Source organism: Xenopus laevis, chromosome 1S (assembly GCF_017654675.1).
Source record: "Xenopus laevis strain J_2021 chromosome 1S, Xenopus_laevis_v10.1, whole genome shotgun sequence".
Lineage (NCBI taxonomy): Eukaryota > Metazoa > Chordata > Amphibia > Anura > Pipidae > Xenopus > Xenopus laevis.
This window is the reverse complement of record NC_054372.1, coordinates 2,677,073-2,704,836: the sequence shown is the minus strand read 5'-3', so window position 1 is coordinate 2,704,836 and position 27,764 is coordinate 2,677,073. Positions and strand designations below refer to the sequence as shown.

The 27,764-nt window shown below is 40.4% G+C and overlaps 1 protein-coding gene across 2 annotated transcripts; it reads right to left on the bottom strand.

Moving 5' to 3' along the window:
• Window positions 1–6,164: 6,164 nt before the first annotated feature.
• On the bottom strand, window positions 6,165–21,451 carry emx1.S (empty spiracles homeobox 1, S homeolog). 2 transcript variants are annotated; one of them, NM_001093430.1, is given in 4 exon segments: window positions 6,165–6,732; window positions 14,538–14,722; window positions 20,526–20,657; window positions 20,700–20,965. In NM_001093430.1, coding segments are annotated over 4 exon segments (723 nt in total). In that variant the 5' UTR covers window positions 20,938–20,965; the 3' UTR covers window positions 6,165–6,564.
• Between the last annotated feature and the right edge of the window lie 6,313 nt (window positions 21,452–27,764).

Sequence of the window (27,764 nt, the reverse complement as noted above, 5' to 3'; positions counted from 1 at the left end):
GACTCTACTACACCTACTAGTAAATTATTTGTGATGTATAAATATAATTTCTACCAAAACCAGTGATCGATCAGGTTAGTGATGTCACGCTGCTCTTATTCTGAACACAAGTGTTTATATCTATATTTCTATATATCAGCAGAGTTGGAAAACCTTCGTGGTGGACCCACCATCTCCTTGTGACCACAACAACGTCTCAGCTTGATGTTTCCAGATGATTTTTATTAAGACACAAATTAAACATTTAATTGGTAATAACTACTTCTTTTTTTGCATCAGAAAAAGTAAAATAGGGGGCGTGGCCTGGAATCTGAGAGAGATGGCGGCTTGAATCCGCAGCTCCGTCTAAAAAGCCCACCTAAAGCCTACATAAGCCCCTCGTGTCCTGCCATACATCCACCGCAATAACAGCCGGAGTAGCCCTGAGCCTCCCGATATTTAATACAGGCACCCAGGAGCACAGATGGACAGTCCGCTCCGGGAAGATCTGCAGAGAGGCTAGTGCGCAGATTATCCTGTGTGGCCATTACTCAGCGCGGCACCAACAGCCGACTTCATTGCCCGCAGAGTTCCTACACACCAGAGCCCCAAAAAAAACAACTGAGGCGGGTGTAACGCTTATTCAGGAATTGGGAAGCCAAACCTGGGGAGAGCGGTTGTGAGGTGAGTGAGGCCCAGGCGCACCGACCACATGGGGGCACACAAGAAGGCACACCAGGCCCTTAAGCCCTCAATAGAAACTGAGCACCAGGACCCTCCGGAAGTCAGTCGGAGAGCCTTTATACTTTCTGCCAGGTGTGAGTCGCAGCATAATATTTTACTATAAAGGCAGCGCAGAACACCTTGAATGCTACAATAGGTAGGCCAGAAATTGGCCATTCCCCAGGATAACCCCTTCATAAGCACTGTCTCGCACAGCTGCAGGGGAGCTACCAAGAAGGTGTAAACTCAAACCTGAGACTCAGAATCCCCACAAGGAAGAGGCCTCCTCCAGTTCATATACCGCAGTGCAAATAGAAGATGCACCACCTTATCTTCAGGCACCTCCTGCGGATTCCTCCGAGATAGAGACATGGGATCCCAATGACCAGGACATAATGGCATAGCCGGAGGGTGGGACTTACCTGTTGAGGGGTCAATGGCCGCAAGACTGCTTGATGGAGGACATTACACCTCTTACACCAAAAACGGTGAACTTTGACTACTACCTAAATACAGCGACGCAGAGATGGACTATACACCCAACTCAGCCATACATCAACAGACTGATAAAAGCTGAGTTCTGGGAGACCAGACTCTGAAAACAAAGACTGAGTATTCCCTGAACTGCCCAATATCACATTGACAAACCAAGAACATACCAATAGAGGATCAAACTAAATTGAGATACCTGAAGTTAAATATATGCTAGTTTGATCAGTTTTACACGCAGACAGACAGGCTCTCATAGACAGGCTCCCTATTTCCACTCTGATGCAGGAGACCATTGGAACCACTTGGAACCCCATGAACAATACAGGAATATACAAAAGCAGGGACATATTGATCCTCATGTGGACTCATTTTGATTAAAGATAAACTAGTTCCAAGTAGTTAGTTAGTAATTGATAATGTTAGAGTTAAGAATCTAGGGTGTTAAAATATTTTACCCTTTGGACACAGGGTATTGACAAAATAAATATATGGTGGGGTACACGGACTGGATTCCCTGTTAGACTCCAATCCATAACCCCCCCCAATTTTAGGTTTTCCTAGCGGGGTGCAACAAAACTGCTCCCCCCTCTTTTTATCAGGAACCTTCACAAATCTCCTATTTTGGGAGATAATACGTTAATTAATTTGATATTTGTGTTGTTTATTACTGTCTACCCCCCCCTTTTTTATCCTCAAACCTCACTGATTCAGGATCTCACTTTGTGATTCTACAATTTTATCAGTATTGTTTTCTCTTTTATTTTAATATACTTGCCCCCTTTCTCTATCCTTACCTTCCCCTCTCTCCTCTTTCTAACACTTACTACTGTTCAATTTCTCCTTACGCTCTGATTTCTCCTTATTACCAACCTATTACCTGGGTGACATAGAGATCCCTCAAGAACCAACCGAGATGGACCCGCGGATACCCCCAGACTCGCGCCCATTTGATCTGAAGGAAGAGCTCGCGTAATGTCAATGGCCTCAATGTACCACATAAACACACCATGGACTTCTCTGATTATTTTAAATTAAAAATGGACGTCTTTCTGCTGCAGGAGACAAACTTCAGTAAAACTTAATCACCCAAATACATATCAAATACTACCCCCAAGTTTACTTCGCAAACTCAACCACAAAAACTAAAGGGGTGGCTATTCTTATCGCAAAACAGGTGAAATTTCAACTTAATCAGAAATATATAGACCCTGATGGCGGCTTTATTATTTTAACCGGACATCTCCAGAATCAGTTGACTACGCTTGTCTCAGTATTCGCCCCTAACACCTCCAAACAGAATTTTTTTTAACAAACTCTCAGAAATCTCGGAGGTCAGAGTCATAGTAGGAGGAGACTTCAATAGGACCATAAATAACAATGTAGATAGATCACGGGACATTTTAGACAGTCATCCAGCATGAACGACAGAGGCACAAAGTACACAAAGGAGGAGACACTGGTAGACGTATGGAGAGAGAAACATCCCATAGACAGAGATTATACTACTCCACGGCTCATGCCACTTACTCACGCATAGATTTTATATTCTCTCAACCCACATTATTACAATACATTCACTCTGCTAAAATTCACGACATTACTTGGTCAGATCATGGCTTGGTGGAAGCGATTTTTACCCCCAGGACAAGGTCAGAGGGTGCGGCAACTGGAGACTAAATGACTCCCTACTACTAGAAAGGGATATCTGTCAGGAAATAAGTAACATAACTAAAGAATATTTCCAAAATAATACCCCAGATGATACCTCCCTGGCTATCAGGTGGGACCAGTGTTGGACTGGGATGCCAGGGGCCCACCAGAAAACTACTACAAAAGACTATGGGTCCACTTTCCAAACTATTATTCCTCCTTTCCTTAACCTCTTTATTCTCCTAGTCTTTTATGTCTTGCTATATTCTTCTTATATCTACTTCCTATAGTCTTCCATTATTAAGCATTTTTAAGAAATAGGTAATGACCATGAAATAGGCATGAAATAGGCTGAATGGTTAGAAGCAAGAGGCCCACCGGGAGTTTTCCTGGTATCCCCGTGGGCCAGTCCGACACTGGGTGGGACACTTATGAAGCAGTAATTAGAGGGATCTTGATCAAACATACATCCAAAATAAAAAGAATCAAACAGAGCAGATTAAACAACTATCCCAAAAATGACATGTTGTGGCCACAGCACATATAAAAAATCCAACTCCAGAAAACGACTGGGACATACGAACCACGAGAAGACAGTTAATACAAGCAATCTGGGATAAAGCAGCCTACACTATGCGTAAAACGAAATATCAATACTATGAATACGCAAACAAGCCCCACACAAAGTTAGCACACAAACTGAGAGTTGTACACTCCACACAAACCATACATGCCATTAGGACCTACACAAGGAATGTAACACGAGATACAAAACAAATTCTCCATATGTTCAGTCGTTTTTACACAAAACCCCAGAAGCTAATTTAGCTAGAGAATCCAGCTTCTTGTCTGAATGGACTCCACCCCAACTCACCAAGGAGGAACAAAATATGCGAGCTGCACCCATAGAAATGGAAGAAATAGAGAATGTGATTAAGATCTCCAAGGCAACGAAGGCCCCGGGCCCAGATGGCTACACGGCTAGATACTACAAGAAATTTGATAAACTCTTAGGCCCAAATTTGAAAGACCTCTTTCAATCACTTCTCAAGAGATCACCCTTAACAAAACATATGGAATCAGCAACCATAACAATGATACTGAAACCAGGAAAAGACCCCCATAACTGCGATAGCTACTGACCGATCTCATTGATAAATACTGATATCAAAATGTTTGTGAAAATATTGGCTAATAGGCTCACTACACTCCCCAAAATAATTCATAGGGACCAAGTGGGGTTTGTACCAGGTCGACAGGCAGCAGATGCCATACGCACGCGATCGACTTGATTAGCTTAACCTCTAAATCACCCACCTCCTTCTGTCTCTAGATGCACAAAAAGCATTTGATAGGGTCGATTGGAGCTACAGTATATGTTTGCAGTTCTGGGAAAACACAGTATACCACATCCATTCCTCACAGGACTTAGGCAGCTATATGATACTCCCTCAGCAAGAGTACTCAGCTTGGGTCTTTTATCTGAACACATTGAGATAAAGGGAGGGACACGTCAAGGTTGTCCCCTCTCCCCTCTTATTTTTGCATTATCCTAAGAACCCCTGGCCAATGCCATTAGATCCAACCCAGACTTTAGAGTTTTCCAGGTGGAGCATAAAATCAATCTGCGGATAATATCCTCCTCGTACTTACATCTCCCCACGCTACTTAATCTAGTACAGACCCTGGAACAGTTCCAAAAGTTTTCAGGATACAAAATCAATGGTACAAAGACTCATGCTCTCATTCTGAAAATGCCCAAACCAGAATTGAAACTACTCCAGCTCAATTTTGATTGTAAATGGGAAAGTGAACACTTAGAATACTTGGGTATCAACCTCACACCCTCCTACGACACTTTGTATAAGGCAAATTACCCCAAACGGATAGACAAACTTAGAAAAGACCTATCTATCTGGCATACCTATCACCTTTCTCGGTTCGGCAGAATAGCGTCGGTAAAGATGACACTGTTGCCCCGACTCCTATATCTTCAGGACTTTACCAATAACTTTCCCTGATAAAATTGCTCTTTCATTACAAAAAGCTATTTCGGATTTTATTTGTTGAGGGAAAAGACCCAGAATTAAAGCGACAATTATGATTAAGCCAAAAACATTATGAGGCCTGGGAGTCCCACATATACACAGATACTATGGGATTACATAGCTATTAAGATGAAATTGACCACAAGTAGCACTAGATATAGGACTATCTTCTGTAATAAGAGTTTCCTACCAGAATGTCATCTACTAGACTTTCAACCATGGATAGCCACAAACATCCACAACTTTATCGTTCCAACAACATAAGGAGCAACTTAACATCCCCCACTCGCAATTTTTCCGTTATCTACAAATCAGACACTATGTAGACGCCGAAATCAAAACCCAGAACACCCAGACCATGACATACTTTGAATCGATTTGTATCAAACGCTCATACCCAGCACATTTGGTTTCACTATTGTACAGCCAACTGTCATCAGACACAACTGACACCCATCAGATCTATATGACAAAATGGGAAACAGACTTAAATCTCCCAATCTCAAATAAGACATGGTCATATATTTGGGACAGCGCCAAAAAAACATCTATATGCGCAACTACCAGCGAAAGAGCGTATCAAATTATTTTTCGATGGTACTACACCCCATCATGCGTAAGTAAATTTAGTGGTAATCCGGAACTGCTTTAGAGGCTGTAGCAAACAAGGGTCTTTTTTACACATATGGTGGTCCTGTACAGTGGCCCAAGAGTTCTGGAAGATGGTAGCCACTCTACGCAGCACTATTACAGAACTCCACAAACATTGAAAATGAGACCATAAACTCTAAACAATCCCATAAACGAGCTACACATATCCTGACAGCAGCAAGATCTCTCTTGGGACAAATTGGAAAAGACCACAATTACTCGGCCGGCAACCGCTGATAACCAAAGTGAACTGGACCCGAGCGTTGGAATGTATCAGAGACAGGCTTCTACATAGGAGCTACGAGAGGGAACTGGAGTGGTATCCATGGACCCAACTTCTGGAGAACTTACAACCCGGACCTCAACCCGAGGCTTCTAGAGCTACTTGAGCAACATCACAAACAAGATGTAGTCTGCTAATAACATACTGACTTCCAAGTAACTATCTCTCCCGTTAAATCTTTCTCTCCCCTTTTCCTCTTTCTCCCATTAACTGCCCCCCCCCGTTCCTTCTCTAAATGCCAGCTGCAAGATTAATACTGAAACGTCCTACCTCGAGAGGTCATGGGAAATGACCGAATATGGAAATGTTTCACAAGGAACGACAAACTTGCCGCTGAATACATGTTGTGCTTTATGGCATTTTTTTTCATTTATTTGTTACAATGAAAACCAATAAAAATATTAAATATCAAAAAAAAAAGAAAAAGTAAAATAAATTAAAAATTAACAAAAAGGGAGAAAAAACTAGACAGAGGACAGGTGAGCGGTTTTGCTTGTGGCTGACAGAAGTCCATGAGAGAATCAGCCATAGGGTGGAGCAGTCCCACCTCTTCACAGAACAAGTGCACGTGTTCCTCCTCCTCCTCTCGGGGGTTAATCCTGCACCCCTTGAGCCTAAGTGTTAGCAGGTCTCTATTGTCCTCCTCGGCATCTGAGCTTGTCTGGATTCTGTGTCAGTGAAATCCTTGAGTGTTTGTCTCCAGTCTCATCTTGACATTGACTCTCATAACTGACCCAACTAGTCATTGGAGGTGACATCAATGTCTTCCCCATTGGGCTGTTTGGTGGCCATTCTCCACCGGTTGATGTGATGAGACCCTTTCTTCTTCTGATCACAATCTGGACCTTCCTCTTCCAACTTCTGCCTTTTGTATTTTGTCCTTCTGTTCTGGAACCAAACCTTCACCTGGTGGGACAGAGCAGAGGGAATGAGCTGGTTGGGAGATGGAGTTGAGTTGAAACTTGCAGTCTACACAATGGGGTTTCATCATGAACACATTTGCATTGTGGGTAATGGACATAATAAATGAATGGACAATGTTCATATTGAGAAGTTCTCTCTTAATCTTTTCTGTGCTTGTTGTTGTAGCACAACAGAAGTGAATAAAACCATATATTTCAGAGGGAATGTTCTGGGTGAGAACTCAGCGTGATATCAATTATACACATTGACTAATTCCAACATATTCAGTGTGAGCCACAAACTCTAATTTGGCCACAATCCATGGGAACGAGAAAATACAAACTGCATATTAATACTCCAGCGCCCGCACTTCCTCTCCCACTCACGTCTCTAGTGGGGAAGAGACAGAACTGATTCACCTGTGGAGCAGGGTCACCTCCATCTCTTTACCTTCCATTCATAGTGTGTGTGATAGGGACTTTAGATTGCACAGATATGTCTCACAGGTCATGAGGATGTTTCTGATAGTATTATGTGGGGGAGCTGTTATTTCCCAGCATCCTCAGCTCCACATTGGCCTCACTGTCTCACACTGGATCCCCCAAACAATCTATATGGTTTCTACGCAGAGCAGTGAATCCTATAGAACAAAGGGTCTTTATAGAGGGGCCACTGTATGTTCAGCTGCTTCTCCCCCAGCAGGATTGGGGCTACAACACCTTCCACTGGGTCTGGGGCATCTGTTACCCCTTCTGATACTGAGCGGGGAATTGACAGCATTGTGACAATAATATAATCTTGTTCCCTTTCTATTGCCCTTTGTTACTCACTATCATTTCCTTTTGTTACCCTGGATGACAGTTACTCTTTATTAGTTCCTGTTGTATCTCTGTATTACTCTCCTTTGTTACTATACATTTCCCTTACTTCTCTTCTTGCATTTCCCATCATTACTCTTAGGGGCAGATTTACTAAGCTCGAGTGATGGTTCGAATTTCAAAGTAACTTTTTGGGTACTTCGACCATCGAATAGGCTATATTAGACCATTCGACTTCGATTCGAAGTAAAAATTGTTCGACTATTCGACCATTCGATAATCAAAGTACTGTCTCTTTAAAAAAAACTTTGACTTCATACTTCGCCAAATTAAAGCTACCGAAGTGCAATGTTAGCCAATGGGGACGTTCCACAGCACTTTTCTAAGTTTTTTTTGGTCGAATCGAAATCCTTCCATCAATCGCTAAAAATCGTTAGAATCATTCGATTCAAATGATTTAATCGTTCTATTAGATCAATCGAATATGCTAAAAAATCCTTCGACTTCGATATTCGAAGTCGAAGGATTTCAATTCGAGGGTCGAATTTCAAAGTTCTTTTAACTTCGTAATTCAACCCTTAGTAAATCTGCCCCTTAATATTCCTTTTTAAATATTGCAACATTCCCTCTAGTTACTCTGTATTCATTTCCTTGGTTACTCTGAAATTATTTCCTTAATTTCATCTGAATTACTGCCCATAGTTACTCTGTATTACTTCCCGTAGTTACTCTGTATTACTTCCCTTAGTTACTCTGTATTACTTCCCTTAGTTACTCTGTATTACTTCCCGTAGTTACTCTGTATTACTTCCCGTAGTTACTCTGTATTACTTCCCTTAGTTACTCTGTATTACTTCCCTTAGTTACTCTGTATTACTTCCCTTAGTTACTCTGTATTACTTCCCTTAGTTACTCTGTATTACTTCCCATAGTTACTCTGTATTACTTCCCTTAGTTACTCTGTATTACTTCCCTTAGTTACTCTGTATTACTTCCCTTAGTTACTCTGTATTACTTCCCTTAGTTACTCTGTATTACTTCCCGTAGTTACTCTGTATTACTTCCCGTAGTTACTCTGTATTACTTCCCTTAGTTACTCTGTATTACTTCCCTTAGTTACTCTGTATTACTTCCCTTAGTTACTCTGTATTACTTCCCTTAGTTACTCTGTATTACTTCCCTTAGTTACTCTGTATTACTTCCCTTAGTTACTCTGTATTACTTCCCTTAGTTACTCTGAATTGATTCCCTTTGTTACTCTGAATTACTTCCATTAGTTACTCTAAATGAATTCCCTAAGTTACTCTGAATGAATTCCCTTATTTACTCTGTACTATTTCCGTTTGTTACTCTGAATGAATTACTCTGGTACTCCCTGTCATTTCTAGTTGTTAATGTAATTGTAGTATAATAATTTCACTGGTACTCCCTAACATTTTTAGGTGTTAATATTTTTGTAGTATCATTTCTCTGGTACTCCCTATCATTTCTAGTTAATATATGTGTAGTATCATTTCTCTGGTACTCCCTATAGTTTCTCTTTGTTACTCGTCATGTTTCTACATGATTTCTCTGGTACCTACTGGCATTTCGGTTACTCTATATTAGTTCTCTGTTACTTGCTGTCGCTTCAGCTGTTACTCTTGTTACTCTTTCTCATTTTTCTGGTACTCCCTTTTGTTTATCATTGTTACTCTCTATAATCTTTGTTACTCTTTTTCTATTTGTTACTCTATTTAATTTCTCTTTAGCTTTCTCTCATTTTTGTTGGTGACATATTTTTGTTTTTGTTTGTTACTTATGTATCATTGTTACTTTTGTGACTCCCTATAATTTCCCTTTGTTTCTCTAGATCGTTCCAATTTATTTATTGGCGCCTTAAAAGTATATGTTAGTAATAATTCTGATAATATTCAGTTTCATTGATGTTTGTTACTTTTTCTGTGGTGTAGAATAGTGATGTGCGGGTCAGTGTTTTCCTGACCCGTACCCGACCCTAACCCGCCCTGCTCCAGCCCGCACCCGCGCTTCCGGGGTCCTTTTATAGACCCGCGCCGACCCGCCGATGACGTCACAAAAGGGGCGGGGCGAGCATACGCAAGACTATAAAACCGGAAGCCGGCATTTGAAGGTGGCTTCCTACTGTGGCTTTAAGACAGTTGTAGAAATAAATACCTATGGTGACGGATATGTTTGTGCCTGCGTGTATGTAGTCAGAACTAATGGTGCAGAGAAAAGCAAGGGACAGACATTTGTGGGTGGGGTGAGTGTGGTGGGTGGGGCTACCCATACTCTGCCCACACACAAGCGCCTGCTTTACAATCCTCAACCAGCAGGTGGAGCAAAATCCCTGTCCTTTACGCTACACTCAGTAGGCCAGTTTGCTGTGTTCAATAGACCAGTTCCTTATATTATATGATCCTGCAGAGCTGCTGATTGTTGTAGTTCAAGCACAGGTTCTGAATTCTGCACCTCAGCTTTAACTTGCCCTTCCCACAAAGACACAGAAGCCGAACGTTCACAAAGAAAAGGAAAGTCAGACATTGGAATCATTTCATATGAGAGGAGGATGATACAGGTGATACTCAGTCTCATTTATCCACAGTTTTCTGTCCTTGGGCCTTTTTATCTGTCAAATTGTAATTTATACAGACGTCACCCCTGCGAGGCAAATGTCCCCCAATATCTGCCTGATTTGCATAGCGATTAGAGCGCCAGCCAATGGGGAGCCAACACTCTCACCCCTCCCATCAATATGCAAATAAATCTGCTCTCAAACTGGCGGATAAGCCAAATGTTTATATTCCTGGCCCAGGAGGGGAAGAAACTGTCACTTTAGAGCAGCGTAAGGTGAAGAGAGACAGAGAGAGAAAGACAGAGAGAGAGAGAGACAGAGAGAGAGACAGAGAGAGACAGAGAGAGGACAGTGAGGATCATGGGGGTTACATGGAAACAGACACTTGACAAAAGTTGAAATGATAGGGAAGGGTTGAACTACAACTCTCAGCAGTGAAGGCTTTGGGGCGCCATTAACATTCTCATATTATTCTCCCCTCCCCCCCGGTGCCAGTGACAGAACCGTAGAAAAGCCCCACAATGAGGGGCAGATTTATCGAGGGGCAGATTTATCAAGGGGCAAATTTCAAATTGAAAAACGTCGAAATTCGAATTAAAAAAGACCGACCGAAATTAAGGCAAAGTTTTTTTTTTTTTGGTCGAATAGGTCCGTTTTCAATCAAATAGGTAATAATAATAATCGGACGAATCGAAGGAATATCGCATCCGATCGAATTGGATTCGAAGTTTTTAAAAAAACCAAAGTCCACCGATTAACTCCAATAGGTTACAACAGCAATTCGGCAGGTTTTAGATGGCCAATGGTCGAAGTTGAATTTTTAAAGAGACAGTACATGATAAATTTAGAAATTCGAATTTTTGAATTGTTTTCAAATTCGAATCGAATTTGGACTATTCCCTAGTTGAACTACACAAAAAATAGCTGGAAATTCTAATTATTTCAATTCGAAAATTCACCTTGACCTTTGATACATCTGTCCCTGAATAACTGCTGAGCGGTTACTCACCGGCAGAGAATACCGGATTCTGTGCCGCCATGTGTTTGGCCTAATTACCTGCCTATGACTGTAATTAGCCCAGTGGGTTTAGTTGTTTTAATATATTGTAGTAGAAAAAGTCAATTTGCCAATATGTTGGGGCCCTTAAAGGGATTGTTCACCTTCAAACAACTAGTTGGTTTCAGACAGATCACCAGAAATAACCACTTTTTCCAATGACTTTCTATTTTCTTTGTGTCACCGTTTTTCTAATATTAAAGCGTAAAGTGTCATTTTTCACCTTCTAAAGCAGCTCTGGGAGGGGGGGTCGCCGACCCTGTAAACTGTTCTAAGTTGATACATTTCTTATCTCTGTCCCTGCTGAGCAGAATCTCTGAGTTTCATTACAGGCAGCTGTTAGACTTGATCCAATAGTTACTAATACTCCAGAGATGCTGCTGAGAAATGGATCAACTAAGGGGCATATTTATCAATTGTCGAGGTGAATTTTTGAATCAAAAAAATTTCAAGCTAATTTTCTTATACTTCGACTCGGGAATAGTTCAAATTTGATTTGAATTTGAAAAAAATTAGAATTTCGAAATTTATCATGTACTGTCTCTTTAAAAATTCGACTTCGACCATTCGCCATCTAAAATTTGCTGAATTGCTGGGACCCCCTAGAACTTATTTGGAGTAAAAAAATCGAAGTTTTTTTTTGGGGAAAACTTTCGAATCGAATTCTATCGAATGCGATGTTCCTATACGATTTGAATTTGGCTGAATACGGACCTATTTGATCAAAAATGGACCTAGACAACAAAAAAAACTTGCAACTTAATTTCGGTTGGTCTTTTTGAATTCGAATTTTGAAGGTATTTCAATTCGGAATTCGACCCTTGATAAATATGCCATGTTGCAAAATTGTAGCAGAATCTGCACCTGAATTACTGATCTGTCAGACTCAAACACCAGAGACACCGACATTACACTTTATACTTAGATTTTGGAAAAACTGTAAAAAATAGAAAGTAATTAAAAGGGGTCTTTATTTCTGGGGAACAATCTGAAAACAACTAAACTGAAAAAAGTAGGGATGCACTAAATCCAGGATTCGGTTTGGGATTCGGCCTTTTTCAGCAGCATTCGGATTTGGCCAAATCCTTCTGTCTGGCCGAACCAAATCCGAATTTGCATATGCAAATTAGGATTTGGATTTGGTTCGGTATTCGGCTAAATCTTTCGCAAAGGATAAGGGGGTTCGGCCGAATCCAAAATAGTGGATTCTGTGCATCCCTAGAAAAAAGTGTTGAATTTGCTGAGGGGCCCAGTGACATCTAATCCCATGGACTGAGGACGGACACTGGGAATACGTATGTGATGTTTCCATGTGACTCTCCCTAATTGTGACATCATCACAGCAGCTCAGTCTCACTTTATGGCACAAGACACATTCAAGAAATGACCCTCATCCTGCTGATTGGGCCCTGTGATAGAGGAGCGCTTGTGATCCAGTACTGGGTGTTGTATCTGCGGGTGCTGAAGTATAAATAAATATATGAATAAATAAATAAATATATAAATAAATAAATAGATATATATAAATAAATAAATAATATATAAATAAATAAATATACAAATAAACGTATAAATAAATAAATATATAAATAAATAAATATATAAATAAATATATAAATAAATGTATAAATAAATAAATAAATGTATAAATAAATAAATATAAGTATAAATAAATATATATATGTGGGTGTGCAGAGCCGGGAGCCCTAGGGAGAGACAGTTGCTGATTTGGATATAAATGGAAATATTAACATACAAAGATGAATAATAGGACAGATGGTTGTGACTATAAACACAAATCTGTCAATGTCTCCGGCAGAGACTGAGCCTATGGAATCCTATAGCAGAATGGAGACCCACAGGGGGGCTGGGATGTGGGGTGCGGGGAGTTTGGGGGGCTGTTGCAATGCACTATGGGAGGTCTCAGCATATGGAAAGTGTTCAGTATCTGCCGCTGTTTCTCATGAAGCAGAAAGTAATGAACATGGACCAACTGCAAGACAATGGCAGCTCCCACCTTAAAGGGATTCTAATTTTTATGATGTCGTTTTTATTTCTAAATGACACTGTTTACACTGCAAATAATTCACTGGACAATAAAATTTCATTCCTGAAACCAGCAAGTGTATTTTTTTAAATTTATAATATTGGTTATACTGTAGGCAGCCATCTTGCTTGGTCATGTGCTTGCAGAAAGAGCCAGCACTTTAGGATGGAACTGCTTTCTGGCAGGCTGTTGTTTCTCCTACTCAATGTAACTGAATGTGTCTCAGTGGGACCTGGATTTTACTATTGAGTGCTGTTCTTAGATCTACCAGGCAGCTGTTAGCTTGTGTTAGGGAGCTGTTATCTGGTTACCGTCCCATTGTTCTGTTGTTTGGCTGCTGGGGGGGGGGGGGGTGATATCAGTCCAACTTGCAGTACAGCAGTAAAGAGTGACTGAAGTTTGCCTGGTAGATCTAAGAACAACACTCAATAGTAAAATCCAGGTCCCACTGAGACACATTCAGTTACATTGAGAAGGAAAAACAGCAGCCTGCCAGAAAGCATTTCTCTCCTAAAGTGCAGGCACAAGTCACATGACCAGGGGCAGCTGGGAAACTGACAATATGCCTAGCCCCATGTCAGATTTCAAGATTAAAAATAAAGAAATCAGTTTGCTCTTTTGAGAAATGGATTCAGTGCAGAATTCTGCTGGAGCAGCACTATTAACTGATTCATTTTGAAAAAAACATGTTTTCCCATGACAGTATCCCTTTAAATACTTCAGCAAGCTGGGGTTGGTGGGGAGGGGGTACCCCACATATGTGTCACGGCGCATGGGCTGATGGGTAAAGGGGCGGCACAGGAATGAACAGGAAACTCTGCTGAACAGGAAGTGCAGAATAGAAAGGACAAAAGAAGCTGAATATTAATAGTTGTGATTGTGAGTAATGAGAGTAATGAGAGTAACAAGAGTAACGAGAGTAATAAGAGTAACGAGAGTAATGAGAGTAATAAGAGTAATGAGAGTAACGAGAGTACTGAGAGTAATAAGAGTAATGAGAGTAACGAGAGTTCTGAGAGTAATAAGAGTAATGAGAGTAATAAGAGTAACGAGAGTAACAAGAGTAATGAGAGTAACGAGAGTACTGAGAGTAATGAGAGTAATGAGAGTAAAGAGAGTAACGAGAGTAATGAGAGTAATAAAAGTAACGAGAGTACTGAGAGTAATAAGAGTAACGAGAGTTACTAAGAGTAATGAGTACTGAGAGTAATGAGAGTAATGAGAGTAATGAGAGTAATAAGAGTAATGAGAGTAATGAGAGTACTGAGAGTAATGAGAGTACTGAGAGTACTAATCTCTGCCCATAGTTACCTGTGTCTCGGACAGACTGAGGCCAGTGGCCAGTTGTTTGCGTTCAGCCCCCACCACATAATGATTCTTCTCAAACGATCTCTCCAGTCTCAGCAGTTGTGACGGAGAAAAGGCCGTTCTGATCCGCTTGGGTTTTCGGGCAAACGGGCCGTGTAGGAGCAAAGACTCCTGGGAAATGTCGCTGCCTGGGGACAAAAAGGACTTGTGTTAGTTTATTGGCAGCAGAAGTGATTTCAGTTATGGGACCCCCAAGGGGCATGCTGGGAATTGTAGTCCAAATAAATGAGCAGTTGTGTTTAGGGCAGGGATGCACTGGATCCACTATTCTCACATTCAGCTTAATCCCGAATACTTCATGAAACATTCTGCCGAATCCTCAATCTGAATCTAATTAGGAAGAGTTAGAGAGAAACTTTACTACTGCCTGTTTCTTTGTATGATGGAAAGTCACATGATTTTAAGGATTTGGCTCAGCTGAAATGGGCCAAAGCCCAAAACGAATCCTGGATTCAGTGCAGCCCTTAAAGGAGAAGGAGAGGCTAAAGGTTTATCAGAAAGGTCTATATAAATACACCAGTAACCCCTCAAAGTAATGCTGCTCTGTGTCCCCTGTCAAACAGCACATTTCTTTCCTTCTATTGTGTACTCATGGGCTTCTGTATCAGACTAACTGTTTTCAGCTTCAACCTCCAGGGCTAGGGCTTGAGCATGCTCAGTTTGCTCCTCTCTCCCCTCCCTGCTGTAATCTGAGCCCAGAGCTATGAGTGAGCAGGGAGAGACTCAGGCAGGAAGTGATGTCACACCAAGCTAATATGGCAGCTGCTATCCTAAACAAACAGCTTCTAGAGCTGGTTATTCACGTATGGTAAAGCATTCTACAGAATAAATATAGTGTTATAGCTTGTACTATTGCAGCTAATATATTGGCAATAACATGTCTCTGTAGCTTTCCTTCTCCTTTAAAGGAGAACTAAAGCCTAAATAAAGAAGTATGTTGTACATGATGTTTTGTGCTTCTGTACCAGCCCAAGGCAACCACAGCCCTTTAGCAGTAAAGATCTGTGTCTCCAAAGATGCCCCAGTAGCTCCCCATCTTCTTTTCTGCTGATTCACTGATTCACATGCTCTGTGCTGCTGTCACTTACTGAGCTTAGGGACCCACTCACAATATACAGTACACATAGAATAGAAATGTCACAATATAAGGCTGATTAGTAATTAATACACATAATTACTACATGGCAGCACAGAAACCAGTGCAATTAGCATCAGAATTGAATAATCAGCAAACCTGTAGCATCAGCTTATATTACAGCCAGGGAAGCTCATTTTCTGCTGGATAATTAGTGACGAGCCCTAAGCTTAGCTTCTCAACAGCCAATCAGAGCCCACTGAGCATGTGAGTGTCACAGACACTTTCCAAGATGGTGACCCCCTGTGACAAGTTTGAAGTCCTGGATCATTGCTGCTATTGACAAGCTCAAACTTTAGCCTCGTGCAATAAGTTCACTATAGAAAATAGGACATTTTTAGCCACATTCATTCCAAGGGTTTAGTTCTCCTTTAATACTCACTAACGCTAACTTTTGCTCACTTACACTCACTAACACCCCTCACACAGAGATTAAACTGAAGGAAATCACAATCCTGTGAATTATTGGTTCCTTTAATTAGAGCCAGACCCTACAGGAATATTATAAGGCCCCTAAATATGAAGTAAATGTCTGACTCTGTATAATAATAATATTAATAATAATAATAATAATCAGTGTATGGGGGAGGGGCTCCTGGGAGCAGAGGGACTGGATCCCAGATCCACAAACAGAAACAGAAGCAACAAATATTTTTAAAAAAATGACACAAAATGTGTTCGTTGTTTGTTTAATCTGTTTTATTATTTATGTGCAGTAACAGCAGAAGGTTCTCAGCACATAGAGATACAGTGCGACCCCCCAGCACTGACCCAACGAGAGCCCTGCCCCCCCCCCTGCACAGAAAAACAAAATTAATTCACCAAACGAAACTGAAGCCAAATTCTCCCCTCACAATCATCAGCCCAAACAAAAAACTTATATATCTTACTAAAATATATAAAAATATAAAAAATATATATAATTCCTCAAACTAAAATATGGTTTTGATGTTAGATCTATTGCATTTCATTGAATTTTAATAATAATTGGAATGTTTATTGTATTAAATCCCTACGGTGTTTTTCTTAAATAAATGTCAAAAAAATAAATCTCAAATTCAGAAAAGTTTACAAAATGCAATAAAATAATCAGAATAAAAGTGTGAATTAGTGATAGTAACAGATTGTCCCTCCTGGGCTTCTCTCTGCATTTACTTCTCTTCCCTTAAAAATAAAAAATGATTTGAAAGAAAATCAAACCGTTTCCAAGTTTTCCTGAATATTATATAAAAAAAAGAGAAATAAATACAGACAGGGTGTAGGATAAATGTTTACAATCATTTTAGGAAGATTCTATTGCCGCGGAATAACAGAATTGAATAAATTGTAGATTTGTATCAAATTTAAAAAAATATATATATTTTTGTTTTGTTTTTGGCCACAAATCAGTTGCAAGTTCTGAATCTTCGCACTTTTTTAATTTGTGTAATCGGTTCCATTCTGCAGATGATATAAAAGCGACTCCTTTTCTTTCTTAGACTAAATTTTTTATAGATTTTTTTTTAAAAAAAAAGTATTACATTTTAAATACCGATACTGAAACTGTTCCTTGTATTCCTCCTGGTCAGGGAAGAATTAATGGGATATTTATGGGAAGGAGAGGAGGAAATTCTTTACAAAATTCTCTATAATAACGGCGCAGCTCTTGCTGATGTTTTTTTTTGTGAGAATTTTTGTGCAGAGGAGAATTGTTCCCTTCCCTGTGTCCCTGTGTCTCTGTGTCTCTGTGTCTCTGTGTCTCTGTGTCCCTGTGTCTCTGTGTCTCTGTGTCTCTGTGTCCCTGTGTCCCTGTGTCTCTGTGTCTCTGTGTCTCTGTGTCTCTGTGTCTCTGTGTCCCTGTGTCCCTGTGTCTCTGTGTCTCTGTGTCTCTGTGTCCCTGTGTCTCTGTGTCTCTGTGTCTCTGTGTCTCTGTGTCCCTGTGTCTCTGTGTCTCTGTGTCTCTGTGTCTCTGTGTCCCTGTGTCTCTGTGTCTCTGTGTCTCTGTGTCCCTGTGTCCCTGTGTCTCTGTGTCTCTGTGTCTCTGTGTCCCTGTGTCTCTGTGTCTCTGTGTCCCTGTGTCTCTGTGTCTCTGTGTCTCTGTGTCTCTGTGTCCCTGTGTCTGTGTGTCTCTGTGTCCCAGTGACAAATAAACACTATGAGGGGCCCCAATAGACTAATATATTATATTATATGATATTTCTGGCTCAGCAGGAGGATGGGGGGGGGGGTCTGTTTTACACTAAATCCTGAGCAGCTGCAGAATCAATTGGCTCCTGAGGGCCCAACACCTGTATTAATGCACCAATGGGGGGGGGGGGGGTCTGTGGCTCAGCTTTAACCCATCATGTACCACAGGGTTAACCCTCTGACTGCCAGTGCCCCAGTGATGGGTGTAACAATATACAAGAGGTCAGACAATGGTGGGAGATGTAGTCCAACAACACCTTTCACTTTCACTGACACTTTCTTACAATAACAATGAGCTTTGGACATAGGAAGGGGGTGGGTAATAAATAAATAATAAATATCTGCAGAAAACCTCCAATTAAGGGCCCCCAATCGGCTGAAGAGACCGACCAATGGGAAGAAGCCCAGGAATCTGCGGCACAAGAAGGGTTAATGGAGCGCAGATCCTCACGGGCCCATTGAGTCCAACTCATTCCAATGTCACGAGAGTTTGGGGGAATAAAAACCTCAGTGAGACCCTGTGACCCCTCATTTAGTCACTGGTTTATTATACACGAGACTGACAGGTGAGGGAAAGAGGCGCGGGGCGGGGCTAATACGCGGGGGCGGGGCTAATACGCATCGCTCCGAGACAACAGCTTCTCACGTTATTATTATTATGAGAGTCAATTGTCTGTAATAAACCCCCATTATTATTCTCATTGTATAACCACAAGCGACATTACTGGACTCGATTGTATTTCTAGCCCAGACCGACCGATGTCTCTGATCGTGCGATGATCTGTCCTCTCCGCACACATCGGCCCCTCCCATACGACAATTAGAATTAGAGCTCGGGGAGAATCTTGGGAACTCGAATTAATTTGCATTTCTGGTCGTTAGACATCGGTCACGTGTATCGCTAATGGGATTGTCGCCAATGATATAATAAATATGATGAATAAAAAGCGTCTCCCCCGCATCAATCTGACAGTTGTACAGGATTCCAGACTGGAGTGTCCCCGATAAGGACCTTTAGTCGCCCGATTTCTCTGCAGAATTGAATGGAATCCCTTTAGCCCAGATCATTGCCCTGGGGGCTCAGTGAGGCGCAAACTAAAAAGTTTAGAGACAGGAGATAAAAGTGTCAGCTGACAACTGTCACCCCCTCACCCCAAGTCCAGTTTCAGCTTTGCACCTAAGCGACATCATACAACTCCCTGCAACCCTCACAGGAGGAGCCTAAATGCGGGTGTCCCCCTTTGATTAAACCCCCTAAACACAACTAAACACAAATCTCCCATAAGCACCAGCTTCACAACTCATACAATAAACTCCAGGCATTCAGTACCCCCAAGTGTCACATATAAGGAGTTTACAGTCTCATCTATAACAGCTCCAGCTACTGGCCCAGTGTTTCCTGCTGATCATGTGATAATATCCTTATACCGTGTAGCTGGGGAAATACTGTCTCTTCTAGTGACTGGCATGTGACACTTATCATCAATATTTACCCCTTACAACTGGCAGTTTTATTAAACAAATATCATCCGGGGAATCTGCGCCTTTCTATAGAAATCTCCCTCTTTATTTATCAACACAAATCAACCAATCACAGGAAAAACAGCCTGACATTTGCACTTAAAACTCCATAGTATCCCCCAAATACACACATTCTGCCTGGCACCCCAATATATATATATATATATATATATATATATATATATATATATATATATATATCTATATCTATATCTATATCTATATCTATATCTATATATATATATCTATCTATATATATATATATATATATATATCTATCTATATATATATATATATCTATATCTATATATATATATATATATATATATATATATATATATATATATATATATATATATATATATATTCTGCCTGGGACCCCAAATACTCACATCTACCTGTCTCCCCCATCTCTCATTATTACCCCCTCATTGACTGCTAATAAACATTATTTCTTTGCTAAATTCACATCCAACTCCCCTATCCCCCCCCACACACCAGACTCCCCCAAATATCCCACTAACCCACAAATTATTTGTAGCAGTAACATTTAGTTACTTTATATCAGCACATCAGCCAATTAGATTTGACCAAAAATAATAATAATAAAACAGAAATGTAACTCTGCAGCAACTCCATTCTCTGTAATACACACAATATTCCCCATATAATATTATTTCTCACACACAGAGGAATTAATACAAGTGATGTTGCAGAATAATTGTCATTCGAATAATAATAGAGTATATAGAGTATATAGAGTATATAGAGTATATAGAGTAGAGTATTTAGAGTATATAAGTTATACGGAGTATATAGAGTGTATATAGAGATATATTTAAACATTGCGTTCATTACTCAGTGATTAGTGTAACATTTAATGACATTATTAGAATTGATATAAAACTGTCAGTCTGATAACGAGCGACAGAAATGAAAAGCCAGAGAATTACTGTAACAACAGTCGCACTACTGAGTCGCAGCTACTAAATCGCACTAGTGATTAAAGAGCTTTGGGCTCAGTAATATCCCGGTGAGTCGGTTTTACACTCAGTGTCCCGGTAGGTAAGTGGCCCCAGACCAGGGACATGTTTGTATTTTACATTTACCTTGAAATCTGTGGCCAAAGAAGCTGTTCCTGAGGAGCCAGGGGTACAGGTTGAGGGGGTCCCTGTGTGGGGGTGCGAGGAAGGAGTGAGGCGGCTGCAGGTGACTGACAGTCAGAGGTGAGTGAGTGACACTTAGAGGTGAGTGAGTGACAGTCAGAGGTGAGTGAGTGACACTTAGAGGTGAGTGACTGACAGTCAGAGGTGAGTGAGTGACAGTTTCAGGGAACAGCAGCTCCGGGTTGTTGTAGATGGAGCGTCCGGCCGGGCTGGGGAATCCACTGACAAAGGCTTCTGCCGGGGTCGCGGGGTAGGGGAGGGTCGGGGGTCGCAGGGGCTCCTCGGAGCTGAAGGAATTGTCCTTTGACACCAGCGATTCGATGGTAAAACAGCGCTTTCCTATTGGCTGGAACATGATCCTCAGGGGCCCGAGCTTGTCCCAGGAGCTCACAGTCAATTGCAACTCCCCGACCCCCAGCACAAGAATCCAGGAGAGATCCGGGGGGGGGCTCAGTGTCCAGAGAAGCCCCCCAAATCCATCCGACTTCTCTTTATAGACAGAGATTGTTCCGCTGCTCCACCAGCGACTCGTTACCTGCTGCTGCTGCTCCACTTCACTTCTCTCCACTTCTCTCTACTTGTCTCCCGAGACGAGTCTCTGCACAGGACAGAGCCCCCAATAACCCACTTGCTGGAGATGGAGGGGAGGGTCTGACAGAGGCTGTGAGGGGCGGCGACCACCTCCCTCCTAATAAATCTTTATTATAAGCGGCGGCCACACCCCCATTAACCCCTGCACCGCTGAGCTGCCTGCGCTTGGGAATCAATGGGACCCGACGGCTCCCGGGGAAGGAAGAGTTAATAAGAAATAGGCTTAATATGGACTTTACATCAGCAGCTCTGACTCTCTCTTTTATTTCTCTTTTTTATATTTATTTTATTCTTTCTCTCTTTGTCTCCCTCTCTCTTTTCTCTCCCCCCTGTCTCTCCCCCCCAAGTCTCTTCTTCTCTCTCTTATTTCATTCACTTCTCCTCTCACTTCTACTTCTCCTTTATTCTCCTTCTCTGTCTCTTTCTCTTGTGTTTCATTCTCTCCCATTGTCCCGTTACTTCTTCTCTTCTCATTGGCTCCTGTCACTTTGTCTGTCAGTGAATCCAGAGATACAAGTGGGGTCCCTGTATCTGTTGCTTCTCAGCAGAATGAACTCAAGTGTCAGTGAATTTCCCGGGAGCCCCAGAGATTTCTCAGTGTGAGGAGAGAATGGGGGGTCGCGAAGCGCTGGGGTCGGACTGAGACTGAGAGAACAAGTAGCTGCGGGTAATTTATAGATCTAATTACATTATTTATACACATATATATATATATAGCAGCACAAGACAAGAGTCGGGGTCGCTCTATAAACTGATTGTACAACAGTCCGACCCTCCTGCGCTAAATAAATCTCTCCCCGACCCCAAACCTGAAACTGAGCGACTGAAAATAATAATAATAATAATAATTATTAATAATAATAAATGCGACTGTAGTGACTTCACTTCTCGCTTTAATGAGTGAGGGTTTTATAATGATTTTATTTGAACTCTACAAAAGAAATACAATTAACTCAGACCGAGTGAGGGACACAGAGCTCAGCAATAGGGCCCAGTTATTTCCAAAGACAAATATATAAATATAATATAAATATAATATAAAGTCCTGTCTGTACCCCAATTATACAATAGTGGGGAGCAGATAATAAAGCTCACATTTCTGTATTGGAATAAACTATTCCTGGAGCAGCTCTGCCTCTGTGACTGTTTATTATTTATATTCACATGTTACACATCCAATGTTTTGTTCCTCCTGAGATGAATATAAATGTATAAATATAAATAATTATAAATAAAGATAAATAAAGATAAATATAAATATACACAGACCAAAGAAATACAGGCAAAAGCTTTGCGATCATTTCAGAAGAAAGAGACAATAAAGTTAAACATGGAGGGATTTTGTTCAGTAAAATTGACACAAATCTATAAATTAGACCCAAGTCTCTTTCTCCTGTAGAATCATCAGCAGCTCCTAAATCTTCTCTTGTTCTTCTGTAACATTCACTTCTCTTATAAACCTCCTCTGTCTCCTCTGTCTCTGTCTGTCCAACTGTCTGTAATTTATCTCTACTCAGGAATAATAAAAAATACTCCACTCAGCTAATGAGCCTCAGTTTAAGCGGTTGTTCTCCTTTAAATTAATAGGGGCAGATTTATTAAGCTCAAGTGAATAGTTCGAATCAAAAATATTCAAATTTCGATTCGACCATTGAATTTGTCAAATTTGATCGAATTCGATGGAATCAAATGATTCAAAACATTCCAAGTAAAAATCATTCGACTATTTGACCATTCGATAATCCTACTGTCTCTTTAAAAAAAACTTCAACTTCCTACTTCGCCAAATTAAAGCTACCGAAGTCCAATGTTAGCCTATGGGGACCTTCCCCAGCACTTTTCTAAGGTTTTTTTGTCGAATAAAAATCCTTCGAGCGATCGCTTAAAATCCTTCGAATCGTTCAATTCGAACGATTTTTATTCGATCATTTGATCGAACCTTTTTCGCTAATATCCTTTGAATTCGATATTTGAATTCAAAGGATTTTACTTTGAGGGTCGAATTCAAGGGTTTTTTAACCCTCGAAAATTTGACCCTTGATAAATCTGCCCCTTGTTAGGGGCAGATTTGTGAAAGGTCAAAGTCAAAATAGAGTTAAAACTATTCGAATTTCGAGCTATTTTTGTGTACTTCTACTAGGGAATAGTTCAAATTCAATTATGATTTTAAAAAATGAAATAAAATTAGAATATTGAAATTTATCTTGCACTGTCTCTTTAAAAATTCGACTTCAAATATTCGTCATATAAAACCTGCCAAATTGCTGTTTTAGCCTATGGGGGACCTCCTAGAACCTATTTGGAGTCAATTGGTGGACTTTAAAAAATCGAAGTTTTTTTTGCAAAAACTTAGAATCAAATTTGATCAAATGCGTTTTGACTTCGATTACTACGATTTAAATTTGAACAAAAACAGCCTATGCACCCGAAACAAAAAACTTTGATTTTTTAAATAAATTTCAATTGGTCTTTTTTATTCAAATGTAAAGTTGATTGGAGTTTAAAAAAACTCCCATCACCTGGAAATTTGACCCTCAATACAATAAATCTGCCCCTATAGTAGGATGTAGAGAGGGATATTCTGAGACAATTAGCAATTGGTTTTTATTTTTTATTATTTGTGGTTTTTAGGTTATTTTTTATTCAGCAGCTCTCCAGTTTGTAATTTCAGCCATCTGGTTGCTAGGGTCCAAATCCCCCTAGCAACCATGCATTGATTTGAATAAGAGACTGGAATATGAATAGGAGAGGCCTGAATAGAAAGATGAGCAATAAAAAGTAACAATAACAATAAATGTGTAGATTTACAGAGCATTTGTTTTTTAGATGGGGTCAGTGACCCCCATTTGAAAGCTGGAAAGAGTCAGAAGAAGAAGGCAAATCATTCAAAAAGTATAAAAAAATAAATAATGAAACCCAGTTGAAAAGTTGCTCTGAATTGGCCGTTGTTTAACACACACGGGGGCAGATTTACTTAAGGTCGACTGGTGAATGTAAATCCTTCGACTTCGAATATCGAAGTCGAAGGATTTACTGCAATTCGTTAAATCGAATGATCGAGCGAAAAATTGTTCGATCGAACGATTAAATCCTTTGAATCGTTTCGAAGCAAATAAATTAGGGTCAGGGCACACGGGCAGATTCAGGGAGATTAGTCACACGGCGATCAATCTCGGTCTTCTTTGGGGCGACTAATCTCCCCGAACTGCCTCCCCTGCTTTCCCATAGGCTAAAATATAAATCGCTAGCGGGATGGCACTCGGAGTGATTGGTTTTCCAAAGTCACCTGAAGTTTTCTCGTGAGGCGATTTATATTTTAGTCAGAGGGAAGGAAGGGGAGGCAGTTCGGGGAGATCAGTCACCCCAAAGAAGACGGAGATTTATCACCAGATGACTAATCTCCCCGAATCTGAGCGTCTGCCCCGACACTTATGGGCGGATTTATCAAGGGTTGAATTTTGAAGTTGAAACATTTTGAAATACAAAAAGACCAATCGAAATGAAGTCGAAGTTTTTTCTTGGCTGAATACGTCTGTTTTAGATTGAATACGTCTGTATTCAGCCAAATTCGAATCGTTCTAAGTCAAATATTTAAAGCGACAGTACATGATAGATTTCGATATTTTAATTTTTGAATTTTTTTCAAATTCAAATCGAATTTGGAGTATTCTTTAGTTGACGTACACAAAAAATAGCTCAAAATTCGAATTTTTTTAATTCAAAAATTCACCTCCAACGGGTCCCTTGGGAAACATTAGAATCGCAGCTTAAAGGGCAAGTCACCTTCATTAGCAAAACTGGAATCACTGGAAAAAACACAAATATGTTTAAACTTTCATAACCTGCCAAATTTAGTGAAATGAACATGGTAATTAGGGGGCGTGGCCACAAAAATGGGCGTGGTCAAAAACATTTTCACAACTTTTTTGACCCTGTTTTTATTTCTAAAATGTTGGGAGGTGTATGGGGTGTTGGCAGGGCCCGATTTCAATAGAAAGTTCCCCAAGGCTCCAGCCCTTTCCACTCACACCCCCCTGCCCCCAATATTAATTGTATAAATATTATTATCCTATTAATCTCCTTGTGTTGTGCACATCTGGGCCCTCCGGCTGTTGCTCATTCTGTGGTTTTACAAATGCTGCAGAACTACATCTCCCACAGTCCCACTGATCTAACTGATGTTCCTGGTTGGGGATGGTTTTGGGTAGAATTTTGTTTGTTTCGAGGCGACTCAGGGGAGATTATAGGGGGCACAATTATCCTGACTTGTTCTCACACAGACTGTACAGGAATCATTAGCAAAGAGCCAATTTACACATTAAATAAGGAAACTATTTCTCTACTGATCCAGAATCAGCCCAAATATGTGTCAGTTTATTCTCCTTTATTGTGTATCATTGGTTGTAATGATCATTAGATGCTGAGGAAACTGCACCATTATTATTATTATTATTAATATTATTATTATTATTATTATTACTACGTATCTACCAGAAGGGAACTATTACCCTTTTAATAACAATATGGGAGCCCACCAACTGGAGGAGGACTACATAGGACTCTGGGATTCACATGATGAAAAACAAAACATAATTCACAATTGACTCTTATCTCAGGATCCAGTGAAGATCAGGAGAGAAACTTATTTACAGTTTTGCTGTTTCCTCCATAAATCACTTGTGTTGCTTTGGCGCCACCACATGGTGAAACGGCTAATGACAGTCTCTCTTCTGATTCATTCATTTATTTAGCCACTAACATGTTGCACAGCCCACTACAGAGATTGCTCCTCAGTACTATCAGTCCCTGCCCCAGTGAGCTTACAATCTAAGGTCCCTATCACATTCCCATCAGTCCCTGGCCCAGTGAGCTTACAATCTAAGGCCCCTATCACATTCCCATCAGTCCCTGTCCCAGTGAGCTTACAATCTAAGGTCCCTATCACATTCCCATCAGTCCCTGTCCCAGTGAGCTTACAATCTAAGGTCCCTATCACATTCCCATCAGTCCCTGTCCCAGTGAGTTTACAATCTAAGGTCACCATCACATTACCATCAGTCCCTGCCCCAGTGAGTTTACAATCTAAAGTCCCTATCACATTCCAATCAGTCCCTGCCCCAGTGAGCTTACAATCTAAGGTGCCTATCACATTCCCATCAGTCCCTGCCCCAGTGAGCTTACAATCTAAGGTCTCTATCACATTCCCATCAGTCCCTGCCCCAGTGAGCTTACAATCTAAGGTCCCTATCACATTCCCATCAGTCCCTGCCCCAGTGAGCTTACAATCTAAGGTCCCTATCACATTCTTATCAGTTCCTGCCCCAGTGAGCTTACAATCTAAGGTCTGTATCACAATGACAGACAATATAGTTAATTTTGCCTCTCTATATATGTTAAATATTGGGTATTGGAAAAATGGTTATATTCCAGTATTGATTAAGTTTGAATATGTTTCATTTGTGCACTCATGACTTGTCATTCACACATCCTTCACACACTGGTTCCCATACTCTATTTATTCCCTAAGTCAAATGGATTAGGTTACAGGAAACGTATGGAATGTCTTATGAGTAGGCTGGGGGAGGTGTATCTCACAGATTTTGAATAAATTCCTGAACAAAGAGAAGTTCGCTCTGACACTGGACACAGACACACACACAGACACACACTGACTCTCACATAATACAGACATACACAAAACTTTTATACAACATATTGATACATACATATTATTTTGGTAGGCTGTCAATAGAGCATTTGACTGGCTAGGTATTTGTTAATTTGTATGTATTTTCTGTAACACATTTTCTACACATTAAATATATTTAAATATCACCTTGGTGAGTTGTGTTTATCGACCATAGAACTTATACAAATTATTAATAAGACAACAGTTTCTAACAGATGGCGAGCCTAGTCAGATTATAGACCTGGACATTAGACATATACACATTCTGTCAGCTTCAAAGGGGGACAGGAGGGTGTAGCTGAACTAAAGCTTCCAGATGTCTATATGAGTAAAAGAACCTAGAAGTATTTTGTGTAAGTATTACAGGCATTGACATAATTGCGGACGCAGTGAGAAAGATTCTGTTTTCCGGTGAGTATGGATTTTCTTGATAATTTGGCTAATAAGAGCAAATTCAAGTTTGATATCCCTCATAGTGTTATGTCTGATGCAGAGATATGGTCAGATCTGTATACTCAATGTATGAATGCTAATGTGTTGGTAGAGAGAAAAGATATTTCATTTTCCAGATTGAAACATAAAATCCAGAATGTAATGCTATTAGTGAAAACGTTTAATACTTTAATGTGCTCAGAGAGGAAGGAAAATGATGCAGAAAAGATTACTACTCCAGATAAGAGAGAAGTAGAATGTTACAGAGTTAGCAATGACTGTCTGGCTGAGGAAATTTCTAAGCATGAACTTAGACTGTCAGAAATAGAGTCAGTTTTGCAAAGGAATAACCAGGTTTCGGTTATTACAAAGGAACAGAGATCCATGTTGGTTCCGGATCTCAATAATCCAGAATTAGACTATGACAGGGCAAAACTGCAATTAAAAATTAATAAACAGTTATTTAAAAT

Excerpts from the sequence above, each read along its gene's own strand:
- emx1.S (XM_018237554.2), bottom strand. The coding sequence starts at position 20,937 with ATGTTCCAGCCAATAGGAAAGCGCTGTTTTACCATCGAATCGCTGGTG. Across the intron at positions 14,723-20,525 it reads CTTTGGCCACAGATTTCAAG|GCAGCGACATTTCCCAGGAG; the intron begins GTAAATGTAAAA and ends TTTTGTCCCCAG. Across the intron at positions 6,733-14,537 it reads TCAGTCTGTCCGAGACACAG|GTGAAGGTTTGGTTCCAGAA; the intron begins GTAACTATGGGC and ends CTGTCCCACCAG.